General features: G+C 32.4%; 1 protein-coding gene across 1 annotated transcript in view; it reads right to left on the bottom strand.

Annotated features, from left to right (window-relative positions):
• Nucleotides 1–16,017, bottom strand: part of LOC129909718 (mucin-2) — an 85,062-nt gene that overhangs the window by 37,537 nt on the left and 31,508 nt on the right. Inside the window, exons 2-3 of the mRNA XM_055986791.1 lie at nt 5,951–11,263; nt 5,803–5,890 (exon numbers count right to left, since the gene is read on the bottom strand). Coding sequence (XP_055842766.1) covers nt 5,803–5,890; nt 5,951–10,613 — 4,751 coding nt within the window. The 5' untranslated portion in view covers nt 10,614–11,263. The remainder of the gene's footprint in view (nt 1–5,802; nt 5,891–5,950; nt 11,264–16,017) is intronic.

The following is a 16,017-nucleotide window of genomic DNA, read 5'->3' as shown; positions in this document are numbered from 1 at the left end:
ATATATGATTAGTGAATATGGCATAAATAATGATACGTTAAAAAGTTAATAAAATATAAAACTTTTGGTAATAAAATAATAAATTTAGCTGAAGAAATTAAAAAGTGTGTTGATAAGGACCATGTCACATTCCCACTCTCTTCGATTTTACAAAACCATTTGGCAACGTAGACCACCGTATTTTATCCGACAAACTTAGGAACGAATTTCTTAATTTTTATCTTTCAGGTACCAAGCAGTTGTTGCGAATAATCAAAAATCTTCCTACTTTCCTCTTAGGAGAGGTGTCCCACAGGGGTCAATATTAGGACACCTGCTTTTTACCATGTATAATATAAATGAACGTCATTTGGTTTCAACTGACGATGTTTAAATTCGGTATAGTTCTTCTTTAGGACTTATTGAAAATAGATAACGTGAAATAAATGAAGATGTTAAACAAGTCTTGCAATGGTCCCGATCAAATGGACTCTGTTTAGATCCGACCAAGACCAAATGTTTAATAACTTCAGGGAACCATATTAAAACTTAATATTTTCCTGAAATATTTCTCCACAATACACCTGTATAGTTTGTCGAGACAGTGAGAAATCTAGGCGTAGTGGAATTCTCTATTCTGTTAAATTTACTTGACACATAAAAATAAAATGATTTTCTTCTTTAATTAAGTGGATTTTTTTAAAATTTGCTATATCAAGAAATCAAGAAGAATTGTATGCTTTATTTAAGACGGAAGTCATCTTGATAAAAAAAACATGAAGAAATCCGCTTAATTTAATACAGAAATCGTTTGTTTTTATGTGGTCTTTTTCATCTGTGTACGTATTTTTATTAAAAATATGAAAGAAAAATCAAGGTAATGTTGGTTAACTCTAAAATTTCAAAATCAATATTTTTGGCAACCTAATATCCCCTTAAAAAAATGCATAATGATGTGGCTCATAAGCTTAAATTTGTTTAAAATGTTATAATCATACTCATCACAACAAAATTGTTTTTCTTCTATTAATCAACTCATACCTATCCTCTATTTGTTTTTTTGTTTATTTTTTTTCAAGCAAAAAAAAATCAATACAAATTAATGTATCCACTTTCAGAAAGTTTTTTCTCTTTTATTTTTCCACAGCATCAATTCATCAAGATTTACCCAATTTTCCCGTCATTAATTAGAACCTTCGAAACTCTCATCGAAAAACCCTGAACTTTAATCATTATTTCTATACCTATAAAACATCTCTCTCATTTCGAACGACTTATCCAAACTTATTTTTCATACTAAGTATCCAGGTCACGTTTCAAAGTCATAAATTAGGGTTTGATTTGTCCGAAAAAGAAAAAAAAAAAAAAAGAAGCAAAACAACAATGATCTAAAAAATAAATCGTTCAAAAGCTTATAGAAGAGGACAAGCCTAGAATTTTTTTCCCATAAATCATCATATCAAGGACGAGACCGATTCGACTATGGGATTCGTGACTATTTGAAAACAAATTAAAAAATTTTAACTTTGCCTTCATAAAGGGAAAACAAAATAATATTTTTTTGAAAGAAATCCCACGCACAATTTAGCTTCATGCGTGTGACCATGATGCGATTTATGGCATAAAATTAAAGCAGGAGATTGAAGGCGCCTTTGTTAATTAAGAATACCCACCTAAAATAAGATTGAAAATATCCTTGAAACTAAATTTAGATCAAAAATGATTACTATGACCTCCTATTAGAAAAAAAAAAAATAAAACTATAACGGAACTGGAAATGGAACAATTTGAAGTAAAACCGGATAATGCTGGTGGCACAGGACACTCAGCTGCTGTCGAACAAAAGCTTCTAACTTTTGCATCATGACATTTTAATTTTTGCCACCCCTCATTACTGCAGGATGTAGGTTTGCGATGGAGATGATGGTATTTATATCGAAGTGGATCTTTTTATATAAAGGTCAAACTTTCAAGCTTTAATCTTCCGACCAAAAATTTCCAGTAAAGTTAAATTTCAATATTAAACTGAATTGCTCTCAATGTGTAGTTAAATATTTACCATCTGTTGCACTCTGGGTCGTTGTTTGGAAAAGTTTTTGTTCAAAAAGTATTAAAGTACATATCTCCCTTTGAATACCCTCAATTTAAAAGCTAAAAACTGCTTTAGATTGACCAGAGTTTAAAGACTTTTTAAAACAAAAAGACATTGCAACATGGGCACCAATTAAAAATACATTTTCCTGCCTTAAGCTTGTTTGGCTCTTTACTTTCCTCTCACTCAATTTTTTTATTTTAATTCAACACGTTTCGGAAATGCGAGTCCTTGATGTAAAAGTCCTTTCCTACTTAGGGGAACTTTTTCAAAGTTCAGAACACAGTTCGTTTTGTATACTCTGTGAAAGCCGCGCACGTGACAAGATATTAGAATTATACATAAAGGAGCAAAAAAGGATTAGTTTTTGTTGTTGTATTCAGAATAAAAGTTTTGTTTGTATTTTCCTGAGCCGGAACTTAAGGGCCATATCAGTCTTACAAGGTCATGTTATTTGGTTATGGTATGGTAAAATCTTGAAAGACATAAACAAGACAAACTGTCATATGGATGAGTGGTGAAAAATGAGAAGACATTTTATTCAATTAAGAGTAACCGGGAGGAATGGCAAAATAAATGTAGGTAAGTACTCGTATCATATACCTCCAAGGATACATGATTCTATGCTTTTACACTCTTATACTCTGTCTGGCCCTGAAGCTAAAGGATATGACGATGTGTCATTTAATCTTAACATACAAATATAATATATGTATGTACGTCACATAATTGATATCACCGCAAGGGTTGCTTGGGAAGTTATTTTTCTTACTTTCTTTTTTCTTGTTTTTGTATTCTTACTCCATCAGAAGTTGAGAATATGTACTTAGAGTCCTTACATGGATGGGTTCGTCCTTGTTAGTGCTCACTAATTAGGGTAATGGGTATCTTAAAGTTAATCTTTGATGTAAATTTGCAAATGGGACATTTTTAGTGCATATATAAGCAAAGGTTCAGTGGAGATAGGTTAATTGTGAAATTTCATGTCACAGATGACTTTGACAGGTACTCAAGAGACTTGACAGTAAATGGTTTTTTTTTTATATAACACAGGTTTATGTAATGACACAACAACAACAAAAAAGTTTCTGACAGAGTTTGGATATGACAAAAAGGTTGTACGTTATTTTAAGAGAGTCTGAGAACTTATATAATTAGTTTCATGTGGCATCTTTTTTGAAATTTCGTTTAAGGTTAAAAATAATGTTATCCCTAGGTAAGTGGGTTTTAAGTTCAAAAGGTCTAGAAATAATATCCGGGACAAGAGATGGAAGTTTTCTATGAAAAATATTAAATTAATATCAGAAAGAAAATTTAGTTGCTACCCACTGTCGTGTTGCTTCACTAAACTATAAGTTAAAGTGAAGCAGCTTAGTTTTTTGTTCTTTTAAGTGAAAGAAAACTTTTTCAAAACATTAAAATGTTACACATACGCCACAGTGGACCGTGCAATTTAATATCAATGATTTTATTAGACATTTTATACATATGACTAAAAATTACACCCAGTTTTGAGTAAAACATTATATTTTAATTGCAATTATATTCATATTACGGAAAGAATTTAGCTTCATCCATATTTTCATTACCAATTAAATGTTATTAAAATTTTACCACTTAACCATTGTTAACCAACGTCATTTTAACCTATTAGTACTGGTTCCAAGTTATTTAATTTAAATGAAATTTTTTCGAATCTTTCATTTAAATGTTCTTTTATGTGAAAAATAATTTTTTTATATAAAAATTTTAACATTTTCCAACAAAAAAAGTTGTTATGACATTTTAAAGAAATAATTAACATTTAAAAACGAAATTTCGAAATATTTAAAAATCCTAAAATGAGCTTTTTGAAAATTCTAAAATTTCAACATTACGGTTTCTTAAAAGAATTTGTATCGGGCAAGTCAACAAAAAAACAAAAATTCAATTTATCCTCTCAGTCTAGGGAATCACAAAAAAATTTTAACTACACTAGCCCAAAAAATTAAGGGAACAAAAAAAAATCGTCATTTTTTTAAGGGGTAATAACACCTTGTAAACCATGAAATCGAGCGTCATTTTCATCAGCGTATAAAACAAAGAAGAAATATTATTTTCTTTTGGTGTTTGTTTAGTTTAATTAAGTATATTAATAAGTAACAGAATAGGCTAGTGTTAAATTTTTTAATGATGTAAAATTTTTTAAATGGCGGTGTAGTTCAGGATGATAGTAAAATCCTGTGCTCCCATCGGGCGACCAACTAACTCCTACAGTTTTTAACCGATTGAACTGAAATTTTGTGTGGAGCTTAGAAATACTATTCTCTATTCAATTTAAACGATATTTTTCAATAAAATTATCGAATAAACTCAAAAGAATTTGATTTTGCTCATAAAAAAGTTGCAAGAAGTAAGTCATTTAGACCTGCAGAAATATGGTGTATATTTACCGAAAGTCAAAAGTATAAAATAAATTTGTTAAATTCAAAGTCTATGTTTTAAAGGAAACGGAAAAGCAGAATCGGACATTAAAAATGGAATAAACGGATATACCTCAGTTATACTTGCTCTAATGGTAAACAAAAAATTAATCAAAATCGTGAAAGTTATTTTTAAAATAATTAAGTTTTTTTCCCTCCTGGCTTAAAGGCAAGTATTGTTATAATTTTAGTCCAAGAAACACAATAAAAATATCAATATATCGACACCTTACTTAATGTTTGCCTCACTAAAGTCAAGCCTTGGACCAAAACGTTTTGAAAAACTATACTATGCAATTTTTTGATTTATGATGATTGATAGAAAAAAAGAGAGTCCGAATTTACTAAACACAAAATTTCTAATATCCTTATGCAAATGAAACCTTTTGAACAATATTATATTTTAATAACTTATTTGTTGGTCTTGAATCTCATAATATCCTCAAACATATTCTATTTACAGTTAACACAAACAAATTTCCCAAAGTAGTCAGTTTAAGGATTAAGATATAACCCCAAATCCAATACCTATACCCACCTTATAAATATTATTCACTTCTGTTAAATCTTATATGAACTCTAAACCAAATGATATACCAAAATGTCAATCGAAACCTTAATTCTATAATTCTATCCCTCAAAGTATCCTGAAAAAAACATAATAACAGAGATCAAAGAAGACATATTATAAATCCTCATTGGGAGACGAACGGAGTTTGCATATTTTATAAAATGGGGTTTGTTTTGTTCAAAATAAAAAAAATCTATCAAAGAAAGAAGATCCTATAGCCTTTCATTATGGTCGATTATATTGTGTTACCCAAAAAACCATTTTGTACTTAGTCCTTCTCTTTCCCATCAAATTGTATACAAAACAAGGTATCCTTCTGAATTTAAATAGATTATACCAAAACCAAAAAACCCCTTCAACCCCAAACATCCAATCCCTGGGATTAATGAATCTCATGTCACAAATAATAACAAAAGGTATCCTACAATTCTACTACACCCAAAACCCAGAAAAAGGTCCCCTTCACACAAGCTTCGAACCTGAATATTTAGAAAACAATATGTCTCCAATCGAGATTATTCCATCTCCTACAGATTATCCCGGTTTTCGAAAATATCCTCCTTACCAAAGACCCATTTCTAATTAACGCCATTAAAATATAATTTCTTTATTCAAATCGACCTTATTTGGTGAAGGGGGAAAGGAGGGTATTGAAATTGTTATGAGGGTTAATTTTAACAAACCACAATGGTACTTACCGCCATATAAATATCAAGAATATTGCCAAAATAAGTGGAATCATTGTGTAAAGTCCCATAAATACCAAAGTACGCAGGGTCAAGAAATCTGTAAAACACAATAGAAGTCAAATAAATGCCCTCAAGTTTTGAAACTATCAATACTTACACATTACATCACTAAAAGGAGTCCGATCTTCCATCACCGAATACGCTGTAGCATTTCCCATCTTCTCGCCCGTCCCATTTACAGCTGAATCATTACCCTGCCGAAGAAGTAAGTCATTACCATCGGCTGTAGTTTCCGAAGAACCACCACCAATATCCGCTGAGAGAACATCCTTCTTCAAATGATTCACTCGATGATTGAAGAGCATTTGAGATGAAATAGCAACACCATCACCATTCCTATTACCCATACCCAAGTTCCCGAGTGGATACGAATCCATATCAAATCCCACTCCCATGGCACCACCCTCATCAATAAGATCTCCACCATATTGAATCGATGATTCTTCCTTGTTGCCATCGAAATTTGGCATATAATCGATTTCCTTCAGCTCGATTTGTGGTGGCAACTCACCAATTACTGGCACTCCTATAGCCATTTCTGGCAGGACTGCTGGTTCAATGATAACATCCGGTGTGGAACCGGTCCCGGGCCCAACTGATGGCTGCTGTTGGGGTATTTGTGTTGTAGTCAATGTGACTTGTTCAACTTCCATAATAGACTCTCCGACATAACTAATGTCCAAGGGTCTTCGAATTACCTTTAATGGGCCATTCTTTGGCGGTGACAAAATGATGTCCTCTTCATATCTTTGCGGTGCTGCTGCTACTGCTGTCTTCTTGTGCTCCTCGTAATTGGCCGGAAAGAATTGACTCTCTAGGCGAGATTTCTTCATTTGCGTGTCATAGGTATTGGCAGTGGGTAGTGATTCGCCCACTTTTACTTCGGTATTGGAAATATAGAATATCGTATCGGAGTCTCTGTCCATCAGGGGTTTATTGGGACTAGATGGATGTTGACCGACATGCGGGACAAAGAAATCATCAGTAGATGATTTTGGGACATCTTTTGGTCTGTCCTCGGGGTAGTATTTGACATTTTTGAGTTCCACTTGGGAGTCATCATCCGAACGGAAAGTAAAGACCGGATTTACATTGAGATTCTCCCGGCTAGCTGAATTCTCAGTACTGTTTGAATTTCCATCGATTATTTCGACGACAATTTCTTCAGCAGCTTCGTTACTAGTCTCGTTCTGGGGAGCTGCATCAAATGGTTTTAGAGAATTTGGTGGTTTTTTTGAGGGAAATTTCCGAAAATCTGACTGCCGATAAAGAAACTCTAGGTCTTCACTTTCATTACCAAAACCTTCGGAAACATTTATGTGAATTTCAATTGCTGCTGGTTCAGGTTTTCCCGGAGTTCTTGCAATCGAAGAAGACTCTTGTGTAGCAAAGTCTGATGATTTATCAACAACATATTGGGTGAATCTTTCTTGAGTGTGTTCTTTGTTTGAAGAATGTTTTGATGTTGTATGGGAAGATGGATTGGAGATATCAGTGCTGTGTTTGAAATTGGTAGCAGCAACTATTGGTTCAAGGGTTGAATCATAGACTTCGATTTGGATATCGGAGATTTTTGACTCAGCAGGTTCATTATTTTGTGTGGGTACTGGAATTTTGGTTGGATTTGCTGAAGAAGATGGATTAGTTATTGTTGGTGAAGGTGAGCTGGTAGAGGAATCATGTTGAACAGTTGGAGGAAAGTCAGTAGTTGAAGAAGAAAGCAGGTGAACATTTGTCGTAAGAACTACCAAATTTCTAGGAGTAGTTGTATCAGTGAAGATTTCGGTATGTGATTCAGAATTTCCATATTTTGAAGAAATATCGGTTCTTCCGGTAACATGTGAGTCAGCACTAATATCAGTGGTTGTCAAAGAATTAGATGCTAGATTTGTTGTTTTAACAGTCGAAGAAGGTATTGGTTCAGTGTGAATCACACGAGAAAGATCATTTTTTGAGGAAGCAGGTTCTGAAATATCAGTGACCAAGTGAATTTTCTGATCAGTTACAGTGTTTTCAACTATAAGATGTGTCACAGTACCTTCTGTCGTAGTTGTTGAGTAGTCTTCATCATGATTTTTATTAGTAGTTACTTCAGGGAGAGTTGGCAACAGAGATTTCTGTGTTTGAAGAATTTTTGTTGATGAAATAGAGCTCTGAGTAGTTGAAGAGCCTAAATCTTTCACTAAACTTGGGTCAGAAACTATTAAATCATCTGATAAAATTATCGAAGAAGGTTGTTTGACTTCTTTAAGTGGAGAAAAAGTGGTGGGAATAGTGTCAGCACTTTTCTTTTCAGTCAAAATTTTCTCGCTGATACTCAATTCTTTCACAGGAGTAGTATCAACTATTGGAATCTTTGTAACCATTAACGATGGTCTTTCAGATGGGGTATTAACTTTACTTTCAGGTTCAATAGTGCTTGTAGATGATAATGGTGGTACAGAAGTACTGGTATCAATTTTCGAACTATCAGTTGTTGTAGTACTGATTTTTCCACTTCTTCGAAGTATCATTTGATCAATAACTTGCAAGTTTTCTTGAATCTTCTTCAAATCTGTTGAACTATTACGAGTCAAAGTAAATGTTACAGGGTCTTTAGTAGTTGTTTGATCAATATTAGTTGCTGACGAAGTGAATTGTTCAACTGGTATTGGTGTTTCATCAATTGGTGGTGCTATTGTTGCTGAAGTAGACTGTTTCAGAGAACTTGGATGGAAAATGTTCAATGTTAATGGTGTTCCTTCCATGTTGAAACTTGATTCAGTTGATGGAAACATAAACTTTACCATCTGGTTCTCTTTCGACGACTTTTCGGAATCTTTAACATCGTCTGTTTGATGATCATTCTCTAAGAATTGTTCATGGTCACTATCAAATGGATGTAATTTGTTATGATTTGATGGATCAATATTGCCAGTTTCGGAAATTCTAGATGCCGTTGAAGAACTAACTGGTACTTCTGTCGAGGTAGTCTTCCCTCTAGAACCTCCTTCCATAGCATTAATAACTTCAGCATAGATTTCTCTCAATGTGCTTTCAATTTCTCCTGAATTCAGTGGTTCCATTTCAGGATAAACTGGTGGCCTAGCAGTTTCTCCAGCAATTTCTTTCGAAGCAGCCTGTCCATCTTGTGTAACTACCAAAAAATAAGTCGTCGCTGTTTCAGACTCAATTTCTTTCTTTTTCCCCTTTCCAATTATTGGAATTTCCGTCGATGTACTACTAACGCCATCTGTTGTTGTTGTTGTTGTTGGTTTCATTGTTGTTGTTGCCATTGCCATTGCCATCATCATATTATCAATAGCAACAAAATCGGGTGGTTGTGAATGTGAATTTTTTTTACCAGCTTTACTTATCGGTTCCATTAGTGCCGTGGGAGCAATAATTTCAACAAGCTTCTTATCTTTCAACTTTTGTTCGACAAGGGATGGTGACTTTGGCTTTGGCTTTTTGCCAAAATGTGAAACTGAAAATGTTTTCTCTTTCATCATAATCGGTCCCAAGTATCCATTGGGGACTTCCATTAACTTTTTGCCACCACCATTGCCGTTACCATTGCCAGCGAAATTACTCTTCGTTGGTTTATTCTTTGACAGCGACGTCCATGGATTATCCTTTCGCATCGAAGAAGAATGCAACGAACCCAAAGGACTAGTACTCTTCGATGCAGCAATAAAATGTTTATCAAACAGCTGTTTCTTTTTTGTAACTTTAACACCATCATGGCCAACGTCTGATGGTATTTTTGGTGGCAACGATGGTAATGGTGGTGGTTGTGAGACTATAGTCGTTGAAGGACTTGAAAAGGATACCAATGCATTAACTGGCATTGACTTACTCTCTAAAGTAGAAGTAGGAGTGTAAGTCACTGTGGTGGAGGAGACTATTGATTTTGCCATCACCTCCTCTCGAACAGGTTCTATGGAAATGGTGGCTTCCATATTGGAAACGGGATTTTCCACTCGGCTAGTTGGCATTGTTGTGGTAGATGATGCTGCTTCTACTGCTGCTGGTACTTTGGCATGATATCCTTCTGTCGTTGCATAAGTCTCATCAGCTTTTGTTGTTCTCGAATCAGATATGAAGTCAATATCCTTGCCAGAATCCTTCTCGTCACCATTCGCATTTGTAGAGAGTACATCAGTATCTTTTAACAAGGAAGTCGAATGGGTGAGGGAGAGGGTGTCAACGTCGTCGAAGTGCCGCAGGGTGGAGGTATTAGTACTGTTCTTGTTAGTGTAATCTTTCGGGCCATTGACGTTGTCAACAACAGTGTCTATGGTGGTGGAAAATGTTGATGTTGTTGTTGTCAGTGGTGCTTCTGCTTCCTTATGACGGCTTATATCCTTTTCCACATCATAACCTGTCGGGACTAATGTCGGGGAAAGAAATGGTACTTTAGCCCAGCCACCCCTATCTTTAGAAGGTTTTTTGTATAGATTTGATTTTGTTATGTGTTTACTTCGAGACGGTTTTTGTGAAGACCAGGATTTGGCTGAAGTCATCGGCATTGTCGTCGTCGTCCTTGTAGTTCCTGTCGTCATCGTCATAGATGTTTGTGGTGCTATTGTTGCTGTTGGATAGATGCCAGTAAAATGGTCGTTGTTGTTGTTGTTGTTGCCTGGGGGTGAATTGATTTCTGTAGGTGCCGAATTGGTGAGGTCGGTGTTGTGGACGAGAATCGAACAGATTATGACAAGAAGCCAGCTTGTTGTCTTCATGATGGTGCACCTAGTATGTAATAATACTTTGCTCTTCATTTTTGCACAAAATGGCGGTGTATTTTAGTATCTTGTCTGCTTTTCTTCTCTACGTCTTCTTCAATAGCCAAAACGGGTCTCGAATGAATCAAATTCCCATTGGAATTCAGACAGATTCCAAAGGAAGAATCTTATAGATATTGTATCTTTTTGGTTTTCTTTTTCTTCAGTTTTTTTCTTAGAGCAGTTAAGTTAACTTTTACATTCCAACTGCATTATTGTCCCCATTTCTCGATTTCAATAGCCAACACACAAATAAAGAAAATGTGTTGCACTTAAGTACACTTTATGGTTCGGATTTGCAAAAGAAACCGAAAAACCCATATAACAGAATGGAACTTTCTTGCGGAAAAGTTTTTCTTCACACACACACACACACACACACTCAAGAAGAGAGATCCTTGAAAGAGAGATGGAATTTTCTTCTTTTCCGTTGCACGTTAAGAAGTGTGGAAAGTTTATATTTTATTTTTTTTTTTTTTTAATTTTTTTTGTGAAAATAAAATCGTAGTCGTCGTTGTCTGTTGTTGGTTAAGGTGGATACCGGATGTCCGTATTCTTAAGGTGGGTTGATTATATTGGAATTTTTTTTTTCTTCGTATTATGCAGCTTTTAGGTATAGAGACTTCGTCGGTTATGGTGTGTGCACTCTGAAATGAGGTTAAAAAAGAAGAAGAAGAAAAAAATTTAAATTAGGTAGTGAAACTTTCAACAAACGAATGAGAAAAAAAAATCAATTTCAACGATATTGTACTAGAATAAAGGTTTTTTTATTTTTTTATTTTTTTATAAGAAACTTATGCAAAGTGAGCAGAAAAATGTAGACAAGATGGGTAGTTGAGTACAATAACAAAAAATAAAAAAAAATAAAAAAAACTAGACAGTTATAGTGAATGTATTCTTATAAAATATTTAAATTTGTTTAGTGGCGTTTATATCCGTTAATCTGGATGCGGACAAATTGAATTGAAAGCACACTCTGTGTCGTTTTTTGGATTTAATAAAAATAAATGGAAAATGAGAGAAGCAAAAAGGAGGTATCTTGGGGGAATAATAATAATAAAAAAAACATCTTTATTATAACATTTTTATGAAGAAAATTTTTTTATTTTTTTTTTGAAAATAAGGAAAATTCTTTTCCTTTTATTAAGATTGGCTAACAGTGTGGGATTGAGGTAAGGTTTTTATAAGTTCTATTATACTACTAGCAAAAGACCACTAGAAAGGAGTTCTACTTATTTAATGCAAAGAAAAATATGTTCATTATAAACTAAAAATTCTTTGTAAAATTTATTGTCAATTTAGAAAAAACCTTTTTCGGTTTGCCAGAAACTATTCAAAATTTTGTTGAATAAAAAAAATGGTAGGTAGCATCTTTTTTTTTTTTAGGAATAATACAGTTGATTATTAAGATTTTCTTGGAAATCTACTTTCATATTTAAGTTTGTAAAGAAAAGAAAATATTTTGTTCTTATTCTGAAATCTTTGAATTGTAGTAACTACATTCAAATTATGTTTTTATTTCTCAAAATTTACTAACAGTATTTTTTTTGCATTATTTTGTTGCTTGAAATATTGGATATACAACATTTCGTAAGCAAAAAATATTCACTTTTAAACAGGCTTGGTGTTATATAATTAGGTACTGCTAAAAAATATACCTTGAGTTTTTAAAAATCATTATTATTATTATTTTTATTTTATCACTTTCTATTTCAATTTGAAGTTTATAAAGTGCACTTCCTGTTCCATGCACCAATGCACGAAATTTTAAAAAAGACTTTTGCACTGGTGCAGCGAACAGGAAGTGCACTTTTTAAACTTCAAATTGAAATAGAAAGTCACTGAGAGGAGCTACAATATTAGTTTTTGCGCAACAAATTTTGTTTTGCAAAGCTACAATTTCTAAAAAAGAAAAAAAAAATTGAAAATTCAATTTTTTTGAAAATTTTGACCGTTACATATGAAATTGAGTCTTATTTTAGCGGAATATTGAATAACAAAAAAACTAATCGAGCTACAAAATCGAGGTGTTTGGATTTCGTCTAAGTTTAGGTTACTTCAAATTTGTGCAAAAAAAAATTTTTGAATTTCGCATTTTTGAAAGGTTACTTTTGAGCTATGTTTTTAAAACAAAATCTTGAATATTTCAAAAACATTTTGAGCTACAAAATTGGGGTTTGTATCAAAAATAATGTATTCAAAAGCTACAATTAATGGAAAAAGAAAAAAACTTAAAAAAGTGATTTTTTAAAAAAGTCTTCACTGGCCTCATCAAACCGGAAGTGCACTTCTAAAACTTTAAATTGAAATAAAAAATGACTGGGTGAAGCTACAAAATTAATTTTTGCGCAACAAATTAGCATTTAATTAGCTACAATTTTGGGCATCAAAAAAATATTAATTTTCCTACTTTCGTCCGCTAACTTCAGTCTTATTTTAGCGGAATTTTGAATAACAAAAAGAAAACTGTTTAAGCTACAAAAACCAAGTTAATGTAATTGAAAAGCGTTCAAAAAGCTACAAATTTGGAGGCCAACTAAACTCATTAATTTCAATCATTTCAGATTTTGTCCGCTACAAAAACTATGCGAGCTACAAATTTTATGGTTTACGCAACAAATTAGCATTTAATTAGCTACAATTAATGAGATATTTTTTTTTTTGATTCCGCCACAAAGTGTCCCCCAAAGTAAGGGACGTCTTTTTTGAAGGTAACCAGTGTTTTTTACATTGAGTTTTTTTACATGGTTTTTTGCATGTAAAAAACTCACTGATGTAAAAATGGTAAAAAAAATATTTTTTTTTAGAAAGACAAAACAAAAATCAAATGATTTTTTACTGTTTTTTTTTGTTTCAACTTTTTGGAGAAAAAGAAAACTTCACTGTTATTAGGCTGTTTTGGTCTACATAAATAACATGCAAATAAAAAAAATTCTATCACATTATTTTTCACAACGTTTCGTAAGTGTTTCTTACTCCTTTGCACTTTTTTTTATTTCTCACCTAATTATTTTCATTAAAACATAGTTGGCAACAATGTTACACCAATAAAATCAATTTTTTATGAAGATAAATAGAAAAGAAGTAAAAAAAGTGCAAATTTAAACAAAAAATCCAAGAAATAGCATAAAAAAAGGTCTAAACTGTGTTTTACTACTATGGTACTTTGTGGTCTTTGTTTAATTTTTTTTTTTTTTTATTTCTTTTTCATTGAATATGAACAGTTCTACATAAATCCAAGAGCAAACGTCTATTTTACATTCATTTAGTAAAATTTCTAGGTTATGTACGGTTTTGAAAAAGAAAATTCTATTAACACTTATTCTGTCCGCCATTTTGGAACCAAGATTTTTACCTCTTATTTGATAAAAATAATAATTTACCATATGGTCCATAAAAATGAAAAAATATTCGTAAAAATAGTTATTTTGCATCATTTCGACAAATCTCATAACGCCAGAAGTCTGGAATCTCTTACCCAATTTGAACAATTTTTTTTCTACTTAATATTTAGCTCATAAAAGAGTTGCCTAAAGCTATTATATTAAAAAAATAAGGCGTTAAGGCGGTCAAATTTTTTTTCTAAAAATAGAGTTTTTTAATTTTTTTTTCAAATTTCAAGGTCAAATTGGCGGCAGAAGATATTAACTGATTTTGATTATTTTTTAAAACCTTCTTAGTCATCACCATTCGCCACTTTTCCGCGCTATTAGGATTTGAAATTCGAAAAAAAAAAATTGTTTCATACATTTTTGACCCAGCCTAATGTAGGGGAGAGTGGGGCTAAATGTAACAGGGGTAAGAATTAACAGCTAAAAAAAGCGATGTTCCTTTTAATATTAAGAAACGCGTAGAGGAGAAAAATGCTCAATTTTTTCATATCTACCGGCACATTTTCTTCAGATGAAGATTAGAAGACAGGGTGAGAAGTTACACTAGTGGTGCCCAAAAAATGCATGTTTGTAACTTTTTTTTTTAATTTTATTTTTGGTCTACCTCTTTACCCGAAAAAGATAGAGTGCTAAGTGTTTTTTTGTTATATGCAACTGTGTTTTGGCTCAAATTGCGTGTATATGTTATGTCTATATCAGTTTCGCTTTTTTTTTTAATTGATTTTATGTGCCAAATTTCATGCTGGGGCTAGTTGTAACATTTTTCCGGGGCAAGTTGTACCATGTAATGAAATTGGAAACACATTTTTGAACTACCACTTGAATTCATAAAGCTTATAAAACAATTTATGAATTCGAATAACTTTTATTTAAGACTACTGTCAAATTTTCTCTGGAAATCTTGGATTTGCTCCACTTTTTACAAATTTGCACCAAAATTTCATGACTGAGGTTTGTTTTTATTGTTATTAATTAAAAATAAATAAATATAAACAAATAAAGGTATTTTTCTCTTATTTTTAGTTCTTGGTACAACCTACCCCGGTATGTGTTACACTTTGCCCCGTATGTGGGGTAAGTTGAAACAACACGATTTTTTTTTTGGAAGCTTTATTTTTCAACATTACCGTTATGTTTTGCTAAATTTTTATGATGGATCTTGGAGCTAAAACATGGGTCTTTAATTTAAAAAAGGTCTGGTTGACCAACTTTCAAATTTGTAGGAGAACCATCGATTTTAGAAAAAAGTGTTACATTTGGCCCCACTCTCCCCTACACGAAAACAGCCTAATATCAGTGGAGTATTTACACTAAAAAATTGGTCAAAATCATGTCTGTGTGTTATTTATAATCTGATTTAGCAGCTTGTTTGTACCATCTCCAAACTTAAATATTATATGATAGAAAATTAGCCGATAACCAACACCTTGAGTTTTCGAACTTGCAAAATTTATCTTTGGCTGATATCTTAGATTTTTGCCAATTTCTTTGGTTGAATAGAAAATTTTAGAGAATAAAAAAGTAGTAGGAAAATGAAATTTGTTATTTTATATGTTATGACAAATTTTTCGTGATTATTGATACGTTGTAAGAAAGTTAAAAGTGAGAGAAAATACAGAAAATTATTAATATTTTTTTTTTAATAAAGTTACTGAATTTATACCAAAGTTTTAAGCAACTTAAACTCTAAGAACAACATTTCGGGCACTTGCGCATTTTATTTTGTTTTTACCTGAGAGTAACACTGTGTGCAAGTCGAAATTTTTGACATGTGCGCTGTTGACTGTTTCCCCCTATTTCGGACCTTAAAAATCGATTGGCATCATTAGTTTTTCGATTTGTCAGTATGACTTCGAACAAAACTTTTTTCGCAAGTCTTTTCAATAATTTTAAGCATTTTGCCCGGTTTAAAGTAATTTTTCTTGTTTATATTGCTATTTATTTTGCTCAAAGGTTATTTACTATACCAGCATAAACTACTGGCTCTGTAAAAATGTATATATTAGTAA

This window comes from Episyrphus balteatus, chromosome 2 (assembly GCF_945859705.1).
Source record: "Episyrphus balteatus chromosome 2, idEpiBalt1.1, whole genome shotgun sequence".
Taxonomy (NCBI): Eukaryota; Metazoa; Arthropoda; class Insecta; order Diptera; family Syrphidae; genus Episyrphus; species Episyrphus balteatus.
Note: the sequence above shows the minus strand (reverse complement) of the source record. Positions and strands in the feature narration are given on the sequence as shown.